This window comes from Cryptomeria japonica, chromosome 1 (assembly GCF_030272615.1).
Source record: "Cryptomeria japonica chromosome 1, Sugi_1.0, whole genome shotgun sequence".
Lineage (NCBI taxonomy): Eukaryota > Viridiplantae > Streptophyta > Pinopsida > Cupressales > Cupressaceae > Cryptomeria > Cryptomeria japonica.
The window spans coordinates 178,629,965-178,645,779 of record NC_081405.1 but is presented as its reverse complement, the minus strand read 5'-3'; the positions used below and the strand labels follow the sequence as shown (position 1 = coordinate 178,645,779).

The 15,815-nt window shown below is 37.3% G+C and overlaps 1 protein-coding gene across 1 annotated transcript in view; it reads left to right on the top strand.

Moving 5' to 3' along the window:
• The first annotated feature begins 404 nt into the window (after positions 1-404).
• The window catches only part of LOC131075770 (multiple organellar RNA editing factor 8, chloroplastic/mitochondrial), a 36,877-nt gene continuing 21,466 nt past the window's right edge, over positions 405-15,815 (top strand). The window contains exon 1 of the mRNA XM_058012657.2: positions 405-952. Coding sequence (XP_057868640.1) covers positions 420-952 — 533 coding nt within the window. The 5' untranslated portion in view covers positions 405-419. The remainder of the gene's footprint in view (positions 953-15,815) is intronic.

Here is a 15,815-nt window from a genome sequence, read left to right as displayed (position 1 = left end):
AAAGATTAAAAAATTTAGGCTAAGAGTTAAGATTTAAAAAAAAAAGATTAAGGTTGTATTTAATGTTAGATTTAGAGTTAGAATTAGGTTAAAAATTTGGGTGAAGGTACAAATTATGTTAAGGTTAAAATTAAGGTTATTATTAAAGTTTGCATTAGTTATAGATATTATTATAATTTTATAACTATATTATAATTATGTGCACTTTCTATTATCTCAAATTATTAATCAACCTACTTCTAAACAACAACAAAAAAAATAAAAATTTTTATTTGCTTTCCAATATATTACTAAAAAAATATCTTACTACAAACACGTAACCATTGCAACTCGTTGAAGTGCATATGCTATAGCCGTGCCCGAAAACTGAGCGCCGATAAGTTGAAGGACAAAACATCGACCGCGAAATCCAACGGTCAATGCATTTCCAATCGTCTAGTCGTTTTTCGCACGCTCTGAACCGTCGATCCGGAAACCTGTTCATGGGACCCAGCCTTATTAGCCTCCGAAGTAAAAACAGAGCATATCAAGTTCGGAGTGTAGTTCGTTATATGCATGGAATTTTAAAAGCGGCTTACTTTCAAAAGGAAGGAGAAAATATGTTGGGTAGTAGGGCATTGGTTTATTCAGGCAGGGCCTTCATTCAGGCCGTACGAGGCAGAGTAGCGCCACCAACTGTATTTTTTCGCAGTGGACGTTTTCTGGGAGCAGTTTCGATCCCGCAACTTCCTTCCCAGCAAAATCTTGGAAACAGTGGTTGCCGGTCGTTGGCAACGTCATCGTTTACTGACCGTGTTCCCGACTTCAGCAACAAGCCTCCCAAAGAGACCATTTTGCAGGATGGCTGCGACTACGAGCACTGGTTCATCGTTGTGGAGCTTCCCCGGGAAAACATGACCAGAGATGAAATCATCGAACTCTATATCAAGACTCTGGCCCAAGTTGTTGGAAGGTAAGGAATTCCTCATTTTTCAATTACTGCATAAGGGTCGTGACAGGTTTTTTGCATTTTTATCTTTGTTTTTCAACCCATTTAATGTAATTACGTAGGGCTTTGGAGATGGGTTTTGACGGTTTGAAATTTTGGAGTGTAGGATTTTTAGGGTTTTTTTGGTGTGTTTTAGTGTATTCACAAAATTTTGTGAGCTTTTGGATTCTAGAGTTTGATGATCTCTATCTAAACTTTTATGCAGTTAAAAAATGTTGATGTACTGGAGTCCAGGGTTTTAGGGCTGTAGGTTTGACTTTTATACTTTCATTTAATCATTATGCATTGGAGTTTACAGTTTTATGGTGTCTGGTTGGGTTTGAGTGGGCTTTGAAGGCTAAAGTTCTAGGGATTATAGGTAAATTTTTATGCAGATTACAAAACCTATGGATTCTGAAGACTGGGGCTAGAAAGTTTCTAGTGGGCCTTATATGATATTGCATGATCGATAGGCTTTGGAATCTAGATTGTTGGTGTATCCATGTGGGATTTGGAGGCCAGGATTTCAAGGGATTGTAAATAATTTTGATTCCAAACATAAAAACTTGGGTTCTACATTCTAAGTTTTCAGAGATTATTGTTTGACTATCATGATAATGCATAATCATCAAGTTTAGGAGTAGTAGTTTTTTGTTTGTTTTGGTATCATGAAATACATAACATTTTATCAAAGTTTTCAAAAAGCCTGAATTATACAGGCGATCACTACCTAGAACATCTACCAACTACAGCCCTGCCATTACACCAATACAACCATCAAACAGTTGGCTTTCTTCAAAATTGCCAACAATTATAACTATCAAAGGGTTACATACAGTAATTCACCAAAAATGAACCCCAACCTACCAACAAACTACGAAACTAAAACCTGCCTGAATCCCAAACCTCAGAAACCACAACACAGACAATTGCATTTACACATATAACAATTATAAACATTACAAAGCAACTCGACAGCAGATATATTAACATTGTGATGACAAAAACAAAACAAAACGGCACAAAGCACCCAAGACACCTCCCCTCCAGAAATTAGGGGACGCTGTGGGCTTGTCCGCTTGGGCCTTCACTAGCATTGTTCAACACTTCACCTCCCGCAGCATCACCAGTACATACCACTGCCCTTCTTTTCTGCTTCAATTTCCACACTCCCACCATTTCCCTCTTACCCTCCTTCATTACAAGTTCACCAAATTCAGTGCCTCGAGACTCCATCTTTTTCTCTTTCAGGTAGAGCTTGAGAGAGTCCCAGCCAATTGCCGCTTCTGCTTTGCGTTCATCCCTATCCATCCCAAAAGGCCACCGAATGAAGGGTACCAATTCCCTCAATTCGTGAATTCTGTCAATATAAAGTCCTTCACCTGCATCAAACCCTGCCCCAGGCATGGCCATGTCCAGCAACTTCATCAACCCCCAAAGTCAGTCGTCCTCCACACACTTTTGCAGCACCTGAACCAAGACCTCCTTTGTTCTCTCAACTCCAGCCCCCAGACCAACACCATTGAAACCACATCCACATTCGGTCTATATTTATGCATAGTTTTTAAACGTCTCTGTTATTTGCACAAGCATCATCACTGAACTTGAAAATACTTAATTCTCTTTGCAGAGACATCACCCATGAATGCCAATTGTTGCTTGGAGGTATACAATGTAAATGTAGCCTCCATCCCTTTCAACACCTCAGCAACCACCGCCACTAGATGCATCTAAAATTGGGCCCAGACAATTATAAATAATGCTCGATCACATCACCAAATTCACGGCCTTACTATTATATAAATGCATTTAAACACCCCACTGTATGTAGCCCCCCACGTCATCCTCCTCCAGATCTCTGAAATCTTCCACATGTGCTTCGTCCACTTCTTCAAATGATATTGCCCGCTTGGACAATACATCAGCAACTTCATTGCCTCCCCGTCGCACATGTGAGATGGTGTAGTTTCTGAAAAAGTTTAAATCACTTTTTATTTTACAAATAAATTTATTTAAATACCATGCTTGGGCTTCACCTTTGATGATTGCATTGGTAATAATTTGTGAGTCACCTTCTAGATGTAGGTTTTGTATACCCAATTGTAACCCCCATTGAACATCCAATAACATCGCTTTAGCCTCTGCCTCATTGTTCGTACCTTGTGAAAGCTTTTGGGCTCCCATCACCAAAATGTTCGCCATCTAATCTCTGATCACAAAGCCTTCACCCAATAATCCAGGATTACTTTTTGATGTGCCATCAAAATTTGCTTTATACCATCCTTGCTAAGGTACTTCCCACTTTACTGAGCATCTTTCACCTTCGCTCAAATTCATCTTACAAATCCCATGAATGGGCCAGGAGTAGGATTTTATGTTATTTAGGTGGATTTTAGAGAGTAGACTTGGGGTGTAGGGTTTTAGAGTTTATAATTGAGTGTTTATGCATTCCCAAAATCTTGGGTCTTGCAATCTTTTGATCATAGACATGCAGGTTTATTTTGATGCATTATACCAATGCCTTGGCTTTTGTGTCTAGGTTTCAGATAAGTGAGAAGATTTTTGATTGGTTCACAATTTCATGAGGTTTTTGGAGTCTATGGTTTTAGGGGATGTGGGAAGTTTGACCTCCTTTTTTTCCCAGATTGGACAACTTGCTCTAGTGTACACACACACACACACACATATAGTTAAAGTGGTGCTTGATAAAAACCTAAAAGGGGGAGGATTGTCATTCCAATTGCAGCACATTATATCTGCTTTTTAAAATTTTGTTTGCTTTTATTTTGTTTAAGTTATTTTAATAGTGCACCCCAACCATCGCCATCCCAGAAATTTTTTACCATCCTTGAAACCTTTTTCCCACATTCTTAGTCTCCTCATTTCAGATATTCAAAGAAACATCATGTTATGCCATTTTCAATTATAGAAATAGAACTTGCGTCTTGGGGAGACAAAAATAATAATATTAAAGCAGATGCTTGAGAATGGGTATGCTCTAACATTAAGACTGAAACATCAACTTTGAAGGTTGAAAATGAAAAGTAATAATTCCTAGAAACTTAGTAAATGTTTGAAATTCTTCAATTCATCTAAGTTGCCGGTTTGGGTTCGAAGAATCGGTACGACAAAGTTTTGAAAAGGGGTTTGGGTTCGTTAGTATAAAAACACACACACACACACACATATATATATATATGCAATCAATAAGCATGAATTAAGATTAGCATGTCACATAGCATCATATAAAGCTAAACAACAAAACCAACACAAACATGTAATCATAGCATCATGATCATAGCATCATATACATCAATTTTAATATCAAAATATTCAAGTATCATTGTTTCAACTTTCAACAATTTAAAGTTTAATCATCAAATGGATTCTCTAATTCATCATCATCATTCTCATCCTTCTTATCCTCCTCATCATTGACATTGACATTGACATTAGATGAACCAATGCCAATGCCACTTGCACTTGCACTATAAGTTTGTTCGCTATCCGAGGAATCAAATGCAACAAGTTGAGAAGCGGAAGCATCCAAATTAGTATGCTCTGGCTCTATATCCCACATCTTCGTTTCCCCTTGGTTGTAGTCATGTTTCTTGTGTGGAAGAAGATGTATATTCTCCGCTCTTTTTGATTGCAATCTATTGCGCTTTACTGAGTCGATGAAAGAGTATGTGCTCCAATTTCTTTCTGATGCAGATGAACTAGCAACCTATGAAGACAAAGTTGTTAAATTCGTGCCCTAGATCAGTAATCAGATTTGTAACAATTAATCAGATTTGTAATTTAGTAAACTATAATCAAGTAAATTCAGGAATAAAACAAGGAACCAAGAGACAAACACAAATACCTTGGGAAAACCTCCAAGGAGGAAAAACCCAACATTAATGACCCACAGGTCAGATTATGTATTCACTCTTATTGCACAATATACAATACTTAGCTTGCTTTTCTGAATCTGATCTTTACATATCAGATCTGCCCCTTTTGCATGCTTCAAGACTGCACCAAAATGCCCTATGTCCTCTTGGACAATATCGCACAAGTCTAGACAAGTTCGCACCCTTCTTGTAAATTCGCACCTTTTCATGCAAAGCTAATTCACATAACTTTAATTGATTATCTTTGCAAGATATCTTTATTTATATATGTCTTTAGCCTTTATTAATTCAATTCGGCCTCCTTCCCTTTTTGGCATCAATATAGTTATTGTGGCGTGGGTATTTAGGATGGCGTGCAAGTATAGGGTTGGGTTTAGACTTGGGGGCACGTTACCCTTTAGGATAGGGCCCAATCCTAAATGGGTTCGGATGTTGCCTTAAGGCAATCCGAACCCATATATAGACCTAGTTACAAACAACACTCCCTCTTAACTAGGGAAGAAGAGAATACATAATCTGAACCTTTAGAGTTCCATCTAGCACACAAGCATAGAATGGATCTAGCACACAAGCATAGAATTACATCTTCCACCTAGCACACAAGCATAGGATGGTTCTAGCACACAAGCATAGAAAGTGTAATACACAAGTGGGTCTATACATAATTACAATTATCCATCTAGCACACAAGCTTAGATTGGACTCAATTCATTCTTGCACAAAAGCAAAGAATGATCAAAGTGCTGCAGATAGAGTCACCGAGATTGGAGCTCCCTCTCAATCAGGGTTCCGTTTTCCACAATACCAAGTTTGTCTTTGAAGTATTCGAACTTCACTCTGGATAAGGGTTTGGTAAGGATGTCCGCAACCTGTTCATTCGTGCTATTGTACTTTAGTTGAATGGCGCCTCTTTGCACCATATCCCGAATGAAGTGATAGTGCGTTTCCACATGTTTGGACCGGTCATGGAACACAGGTTTTACTGACATCTTTATACAACTTTGATTATCACAACGAATGGTGGTAGGACCACTAGCTTGACCAAATAATCCAACGAGGAGTTTGCGAAGCCACACTGCTTCTCTGGATGCAACAGATGCTGCAATGTACTCAGCTTCTGCAGTGCTCAATGCTACGAAAGATTGCTTTCTACATGCTCAAGAGATCACTGCAGAGCCCAAGTTGAAGTAGATACCCAAAGTACTTTTCCTGATACATTCATTGTGCAATCTGTAATTTGAACTCAGCCAGCACTCCTTAGAGAGGATCACAACAAGTAGCTAGTAACCATAAGTAATAAGTAACCAAATCACATAATGGTAACTCATCATGGAACCTTTTATAATATTCATCTTGCCTTGCTTGTAGAGGATGAATCCAGAACTTTATCATGTACATTTGCAAGACATGAATAAACACAAGTATATATATGCACATCATGGACTCTTTCCATGATATCTATCACGCATATACACCATCCATTGCTTGCTAAGAATGATGAAGAGCTTCCATTTCAATCTTCTCTCAGAGAAGAATGTAACATCATAATCCTTCATCTTGCTCACAAGCATAGAATGAAGTTACATAAACCATAGTCCTCCATTTTGCACACAAGCAAAGAATGAATAAACATAATCTTCTATCTAGTACACTTTCCATCCAGCACACAAGCATAGGATGAAATTCCATCTTTTCTACCATCTTACATTGCTCGTAGAGGATGGTAACAATTACTCTTCTCCCTGAGAAGATTACACTACCACCTTACATTACCCGCAAAGGGTGGTTGATGAAACACAATGCATCATTGAGGTTGAGACTCTTTCTCAATCAAGGCAGTGTTCTTCAGAGCTCCAAGTCTATCTTCTGAAGTACTCAAGCTTCAAAAGACTTGGTGAGAACATTTGCAACGCAAGATTATCCTGCCATAAGACATTGAATTTTCAGGTATCTCTATGCGATTTTGATAATAAATAATTATAAGAAACCATTCAACAAGAATTTGAAAAACCACACAATTTCCTTGATACAGTTCATGCTCCAATGAATTCAGCTTCAGCAGTACTCAGCGTGACTGAGGACTGTTTGCTGTAGTCCTAAGAGATCATAGGGTATTCAAGTTACAACAGGAGATTGAAGTGACTTCCCTTATTTGAGACACTTCAAAATCTGAGTTAGCCTTCTGAGGTGATTACAGTCTTTTGCTCACAATCATTTGAGATTTTCAAAATGCAACAAGATATGCTTGGCAGCAACAACATGCTTCAACCTTGATCATGAATTAGCTGAGGCATCCACCAATCAGCTGCTTGTCTTCAGATGGATCTGCAAAATCAGACTTTGCTACAGACATCCTAAATCTTTATGTTAGTTTTCATAAAGGTTTACAATCCATTATTCTAAATATCAAAAGTATACTTGACTTGGAATAATTTGGTTAGATCCTTGACACATTTCTAATCCTAGAAGACAATAAATTTAGATCCTTGCGCTAATTATTCCTTATATTCCAATGATGAGAATAGAGTTAAATCATCACATCAAAAACCAAAATACTTTAAGAAAGGAAGTTAGAACTTTACAAAACCCTAGACTTAACAAATGATTGTCAATTCTTTAATACTAAGTCTTTATTGAAGATAGGACTCCCTCTTAATCCTTAATCAAATAAGAATCAATAAAGGAACCAAAAATCATATACAACTGAAGATGCTACTTGCTTTTCTCTTACTTTCACCTTTTGCAAGGTGAATTTTCAGAAAACCTTCATCTTTAACCCCGAGAGGCTGAGATACAACCTAGTTCCCATCCGAATAACCATGCCTAAAAGGATCCTTATATACTTATAAAAGAGAACAGGCGTGAGATTCAAGCAAGAAAAATACATAAGCCAAATCATCTTTCAAACTGAACAACTGAAATTTAGATTTCTTAGAAACCCAATCACAAGATATAGCATGACTACATACATATGATTGATAAATATCAAGTAGAACAAAATCTTCTTACTTTGCTGAACAAGATCCTAATTATATTCAGCTTTGGTGGAAGTAGAAGAAATTAATGAGTGAAAAGCTTACCTCAGCCTGAAGAGATCTCAATGCTAATCACAGAAGGAGAGCACTGACTTGTTCATCTTTCACTCTTCCTACATATGCTATTTACAACAATGCATTCTAACTTCTACTATGTAGGAAAGAGCATCATTATAACCAAATAACTGAAAGCAACCTGTCATGCAGTTATTTTAACAGATAACTGACGCATGATAAGACTGCATTTGTCACAACATTTAATGACATGAGCTCGAATGCAACAGGGATGATATAAGGATGGTAACTCGGGATAACACAGGCACAAACTTGCTTGTAGACCTACAAGGATAAACACCTGTCATAGGGAACCTCAGAACATGATTGGCCCAACACGGGTTAATTCAAAGAGAATATTATTTTCCTTTCACACAACCCAACAGGGGTTTTACAAAACTAAGTAAGCACAAACCCATAAGAAGCAAATATTGATAATGAAACCTTTATTATTACAACTTGACAAAGAAACCCCATATATTCAATAGGAATACTTAACCTTCAATTATCATAAAGTTTCTCATCACAAAGTTAATAAAGAATTTAAAAAATACACCTGTTGATGTTTAGATAACACTGACACTGGAACCAAAAGCTTCTCAAAAGAAGCTATCTTTGCATTCTATCTTCAAAAGCCATAATTCGCAATCTCCTCTTGATGTGCCTTAGCACAGTTAGCTAGGGTTTGAAGATTGGTGGGAATACAACTGATTTTGTTAGCAATACAAAATAGTAGTTGCATGTCTAGTAGCTAAATAAATCTACCATACCATCAAAGATTCAATCATTATTAAAATTGGATCGGATCACATCAAGGGTCAAGAATCATGAAATATATACCAACCTAGGGTTTAGACCAATTCCGAAAATCAACAACTCTGAAGGTTTGAATAAGGTAATGACTCCACAGTATATACTTTGCATTCCAGAGATTTGAAAATCTGAAAGGAGAAATATCAGTTACTTCCTTCTTTGGTTCTTCACTCGAATCTCCACAATCTTTAATAAATTAAAGAATGACTCCTTGATGAGGACCCAATGATGCCCTCTAACTTCACCCCTGTCATTTTCTTAATAAAAGGCGAACAACAACCTGAAGGTAAGAGTTTACTGAAATCTGAAGGTTAGCATAACCTTAGCTCTGATACCATGTTAAATTCGTGCTCTAGATCAGTAATCAGATTTGTAACATTTAATCATGCCCTAGTTTATTAATCAGATTTGTAATTTAGTAAACTATAATCAAGTAAATTCAGGAATAAAACAAGGAACCAAGAGACAAACACAAATACCCTGGGAAAACTTCCAAGGAGGAAAAACCCAGCATTAAAGACCCACAGTTCAGATTATGTATTCACTCTTATTGCACAATATACAATACTTAGCTTGCTTTTCTGAATCTGATCTTTACATATCAGATCTGCCCCTTTTGCATGCTTCAAGACTGCACCAAAATGCCCTATGTCCTCTTGGACAATTTTGCACAAGTCTAGACAAGTTCGCACCCTCGTAAATTCGCACCTTTTCATGCAGAGCTACTTCGCTGAACTTTAATTGATTGTCTTTGCAAGATATCTTTATTTATATATGTCTTTAGCCTTTATTAATTCAAGTCGGCCTCCTTCCCTTTTTGGTGCCAATATAGTTATTGTGGCGTGGGTATTTAGGATGGCGTGCAAGTATAGGGCTGGGTTTAGACTTGGGGGCACGTTACCCTTTAGGATAGGGCCTAGTCCTAAATGGGTTCGGATGTTGCCTTAAGGCAATCCAAACCCATATATAGACCTAGTTACAAACAACAAAAGTAAACTATAAATAAAACTTGTGATAAATTTTAATTAATTAAAGACTAAAGTTAAAGTTAATTGTGATAAAACTTTGACAGCGAGGGGTTGTAGGTTTTGGAAGCATGTGCCATGGAAGTACCACCAACTATGAGCATCCTTCTTGAATCTATGACGAAGAGTATCAACACTTGGACCATTTCCATTTGCAAATTCTATGAACTATTTTGTAATAATATCTCACAAATCATCATCAGGATAGAGTCTAAGGAATGTTGCCTTGTACCCATTAGACACTTGTAGATCTCTCCATGGTGCAAGCCTTCCTAGTGTTGTTTTTAACTAGGTCAATATGGGTTCAGATTGCCTTAAGGCAACATCCGAACCCATTTAGGACTGGGCCCTATCCTAAAGGGTAACGTGCCCCCAAGATTGAGCCCAGCCCTATACTTGCACGCCACCCTAAATACTCCACGCCACAATAAATATATTGGCGCCAAAAAAGGAGGAGGCCGATTTGAATTAATAAAGGCTAAGACACATAAATAAAGACATCTTGCAAATACAATTCACTCATTCAAGCATTCAGCGAATCAGCTCTGCATGTAAAAGGTGCGAATTTACACAAGGAGGGTGCGAACTTGTCTAGGCTTGTGCGAACTTGTCCAAGAGGACATAGGTCTTTTTGGTGCAGACTTGAAGAGCTTAGAAGTGCAGATCTATCATACAAAAGGGATCAGATCTGAAAAGGAAGCTAAGTATTGTATTTGTGATATTAAGGGAGAATATATAATGACCCGTGGGTCTTTAATGCTGGGTTTTTCCTCCTTGAAGGTTTTCCCAGGGTATTTGTGTGTGTCTCTTGTTTACTTCCTTCATTTCTGAGTTTACTGAATTATGGTTTAATAAAATATTACAAATCGGATTAACAAACTAGGGCATAATTAAAAGACATAAATCTGATTACTGATCTAGGGCACAAAATTAACATGGTATCAGAGCTAAGGTTATACTAACTCTCAGATTTCAGTAAGCTCTTACCTTTAGGTTGTTGTTCGTCTTTTATTAAGATAATGACAAGGGTGAAGTTAGAGGGCATCATCAGGTCCTCATCAAGGAGTCATTCTTTAATTCATTGTGGAGATTTGAGTGAAGAACCAAAGAAGGAAGTGACTGATATTTCTCCTTTCAGATTTTTAGATCTCTGGAATGCAAAGTGTATACTGTGGAGTTATTACCTTATTCAAACCTTTAGAGTTGTTGATTTTCAGAATTGGTCTAAACCTTAGATTGGTATATATTTCATGATTCTTAACCCTTGATGTGATCCCATCCAATTTTAATAATGATTAAATCTTTGATGGTATGGTAGCTTTATTTGCTACTAGACATGCATTTGCTATTTTGTATTGCTAACAAAATCAGTTGTATTCCCACCAATCTTCAAACCCTAGCTGGCTGTGCTAAGGCACATCAAGAGGAGATTGCGAATTATTGCTTTTGAAGATAGATTGCAAAGATAGTTTCTTTTGGGGAAGCTTTCGGTTCTAGTGTCAGTGTTATCTAAACATCAATAGGTGTATTTTTCTTAATTCTTTATTAACTTTGTGATGAGAGACTTTATGATAATTGAAGGTTAAGTATTCCTGTTGAATAACTTTGTCAAGTTGTAATAATAAGGGTTTCATTTGCTTCTTATGGGTTTGTGTTTACTTAGTTTCGTAAAACCCTTGTTGGGTTGTGTGAAAGGAAAATGATATTCTCTTTGAATTAACCCGTGTTGGGCCAATCATGTTTTGAGATTCCCTATGACAAGTGTTTATCCTTGTAGGTCTGCAAGCAAGTTTGTGCCTGTGTTATCCCAAGTTAACATCTTTATATCATCCTTGTTGCATTCGAGCTCATGTCATTAAATATTGTGACAAATGCAGTTTTATTATGTGTCAGTTATCTGTCAAAATAACTGCATGACAGGTTGCTTTCAGTTAATTGGTTATGATGATGCTCTTTCCTACATAGTTGAAGTTAGAATGTATTGTTGATTTCTTAGGATTTTCGTTTTCTATCGATAACATTTATTGGCAATCTTGTTGTGTAATCTCTTGATGGAATTTATCCTCATCTTATCTCAACAATTGTGCTATGGGTCCACCTTATTGAAAGATAGATGGACAGGATCCTTGAGATTAACATAAAAGATTGATTGTGTAGAAGTTAAGGAGGAGCGTCTCCTTTTGAGTTGGTATACTCTAACCTATGTTGGTTGATTACCTTTTATTATGAGTATTAGCATGTAATTCCTTCCTTGAGTCAAGCATTTTTCAATTTCATCTTAGAGTATGATTTCCTATCCCGGAGTATAGGAAATTGATTGGATTTTTTAGTGGCTTGGAATGCTTCTAAAATAGGGCATATTAAATCTTCAAGGGAAATTATTGGGATGGGCATACACTCAAAGGAAGTTCAAGTACTTTGGAAGCTGTGATTGGACACAGCTGCTGCTGAGAGGGAGTTCCAGCTATTTTGGTATATCTTATGGGGTTATGAGATTCAGGTGTGTAGATTGAAGAAAGCCCTGTATGGCCTCAAACAGGACTCTCGTGCTTGGTATGAAAGAATACTTGTTTAGAATTTTGTAAAATGATGTTGACTATAACATCTACTTTAAGTCATCCAATAATGAAATGCTAATTATAGTTCGATATGTGGGTGATTCATTTCTTACTGGTAAAGATGAACTTATCATTAGATGTAAGAAAGAACTAGCTTCAGAATTTGAAATGAAGGGCTTAGGTTTAATGCATTATTTTCTAGGTTTAGAAGTATGGCAAAGGTCTAACAAAAATTTTCTAAGTCAAGGAAAGTATACTATTGATATTTTGAAAAGATTTAGAATGATGGATTGTAAACCCATGTCTACTCCTATGGAATCTAACTTAAAGAAGTTAAGTGTTTCTGCAGCTAACTCTGATTTTGCAAATCCATCAGAGTACAGGCAGTTGATTGGATCACTGATGTATCTAGTTAACACTAGACTAGACATATGCCTTGCAGTGAATGCTCTCAGTCAATTCATGAGCTTGCCCAAACATGTTTATCGTGTTGCAGCCAAGCACATCCTAAGATACTTGCGAGGCACAGTTGATTATGGGCTGAAGCTGCTTGATTTCAGATTGGTCAAGAAGTGTTACGGACAAGGAAAACTCTTCAAGCATTCACCCACTGCGATCCCTTGGACCTACAGGGACAGTCCTCAGTTGCATTAAGTATTACTGTAGATAAATACATTGTTGCAAGTGTTGCATCAAGAGAAGCAGTGTGGTTTTTCAAAATTCTTGTTGTGGTATTTTTATTTATTATCAGAGTTGTATATTGATGCCTGACAATTCAGTGTTTTAAAGCAGGACAATCTTATGTTGCAGATGTTCTCACCAAGTCTCTTGAAGCTTGAGATAGACTTGAAGCTGTGGAAAACACAACCTTGGTTGAGAGGGAGTCTCAACCTCTGTGATACATTGTGTTGTATCAACCATCCTCTGCGGGCAATGTAAGATGGTAGAAAAGATCCTCTCCACCCTCTGCGGGCAATGTAAGATGGTAGAAAAGATCCTCTCCACCCTCTGCGGGCAATGTAAGGTGGATCCAGTCTATGCTTGTGTGCAAGCTGGAAGACTATTTATGTAGTTCCATTCTATGCTTGTGTGCAAGATGGAAGACTACAATATTCTGATTATGTCTATTCCATTTCTTGTTTGTGTGCAAGATGGAAGACTACAATATTTTGATTATGTCTATTCCATTTCTTGCTTGTGTGCAAGATGGAAGATTATGATGTTACATTCTTCTTTGGGAGAAGATTGAGGTAAAGACAATGAATGATGAATATGCGTGATCGATGGCATGGAAAGACTCCATGATGTGCATGAATAAATTGTGTATGTATTCATGACTTGCAAGTGTGCATGTTAAAGTTTGAAGTAATCCTCCACAGGCATTACAAGATGGATACTATGGGATATTGTGCAAAGAGGTGCAAAGAGGCACCATTCAGCTAAAGTATATTAGCATAGATGAACAGGTTGCAAATATCCTTACTGAACCCTTATCCAGTGTGAAGTTCGAATACTTCAGAGACAGACTTGGTATTGTGGAAAAGGGAACCCTGATTGAGAGGGAGCTCCAATCTCAGTGACTCTATTTGCAGCACTTTGATCATTCTTTGCTTGTGTGCAAGAATGAATTGTGTCTAATCTATGCTTGTGTGCTAGATGGATAATTGTAATTATGTAAAGACCCACTTGTGTATTACACTTTCCATGCTTGTGTGCTAGAACCATCCTATGCTTGTGTGCTAGGTGGAAGATGTAATTCTATGCTTGTGTGCTAGATCCATTCTATGCTTGTGTGCTAGATGGAACTCTAAAGGTTCAGATTATGTATTCTCTTCTTCCCTAGTTAAGAGGGAGTGTTGTTTTTAACTAGGTAAGGCAACATCCGAACCCATTTAGGACTGGGCCCTATCCTAAAGGGTAACGTGCCCCCAAGATTGAGCCCAGCCCTATACTTGCACGCCACCCTAAATACTCTACGCCACAATAAATATATTGGCGCCAAAAAAAAGGAGGCCGACTTGAATTAATAAAGGCTAAGACACATATAAATAAAGACATCTTGCAAATACAATTCACTCATTCAAGTGTTCAGCGAATCAGCTCTGCATGTAAAAGGTGCGAATTTACACAAGGAGGGTGCAAACTTGTCCAAGAGGACATAGGTCGTTTTGGTGCAGACTTGAAGAGCTTAGAAGTGCAGATCTATCATACAAAAGGGATCAGATCTGAAAAGGAAGTTAAGTATTGTATTTGTGATACTAAGGGAGAATATATAATCTGACCTGTGGGTCTTTAATGCTGGGTTTTTCCTCCTTGGAGGTTTTCCTAGGGTATTTGTGTTTGTCTCTTGTTTACTTCCTTCATTTCTGAGTTTACTAAATTATGGTTTAATAAAATATTGCAAATCTGATTAACAAACTAGGGCATAATTAAAAGACATAAATTTGATTACTGATCTAGGGCACAAAATTAACACCTAGTTGATCAAGAAATTGATTGCTATAGTACTTTGGTGTCAAGGCGTAGGCAAGAAGATGCAAAGGAGTGGTCATCTTTTTCTACCGTTCTACAACAATTGTTTCCACTTGTTTGAAGAATTTCTCCTCGGGTTCTTGCTCTCTTGCATTTATAATGCACTTCATTATTTCAAGCATTGAGTCAATGCCATCATAAATTTCACCAATGCAAGGCCTATCAATGTCATAAGATCCCACCATGACTCATCCAATATCTTGACCTTAATTCTTGTTGCCCTTTCACTATTGCTCTGCTTCCATATAGTCCAATTTGGGCTGATCACCATATTGTGAAGTGCCACTTTAACTTTCAATTGTCGTCTCAAGATGATTGTGTTTGATGCAAAACGGGTCCCAACAACCTATAATACAAATTAATGCCAAAATGATTGAAAAATAAAGCCAAACTTTAAAGAGAAATACACAATATAGCTTACACAATGAAATAATGAACATTGAAAATTTAGAAAATCAGAAAATGTAAAATTAAATTACTATTTCACTTACCTTCAATAGCTCCAAATTCGAAAATGATTTAAAAATCCCTTGAGACATGTGGTGGTTTGTGATGAACATCTGGATGTCCTCAACCTCTGCATACACATCTTTGATTCAATCAATTTTATTTCCAATCTTTTGTAGCATAAGATTGAGTGAATGGACTGCACAAGGTGTTCAAAAGATGTGATGTTAGCGTTCCTCAACCAACAAACCAGCAGCTCTACAAATTTTTTGTGTTGTCCATTATGACTTGGACAACATTGCTGGGTCCCACTGTCTCAATGGTAGAGATGAGAATATCTGCAATAAATTGGCCATCTTTTACTTGGCCTTCACAATCCACAACTTTCAAAAACATTGCCCCTTTAGGGGACACTGCTATGACATTGATCAAGGGACAATTTTTAGAATCTTTCCACCTATTTGAAACAATAGATACACCTGTTTCAG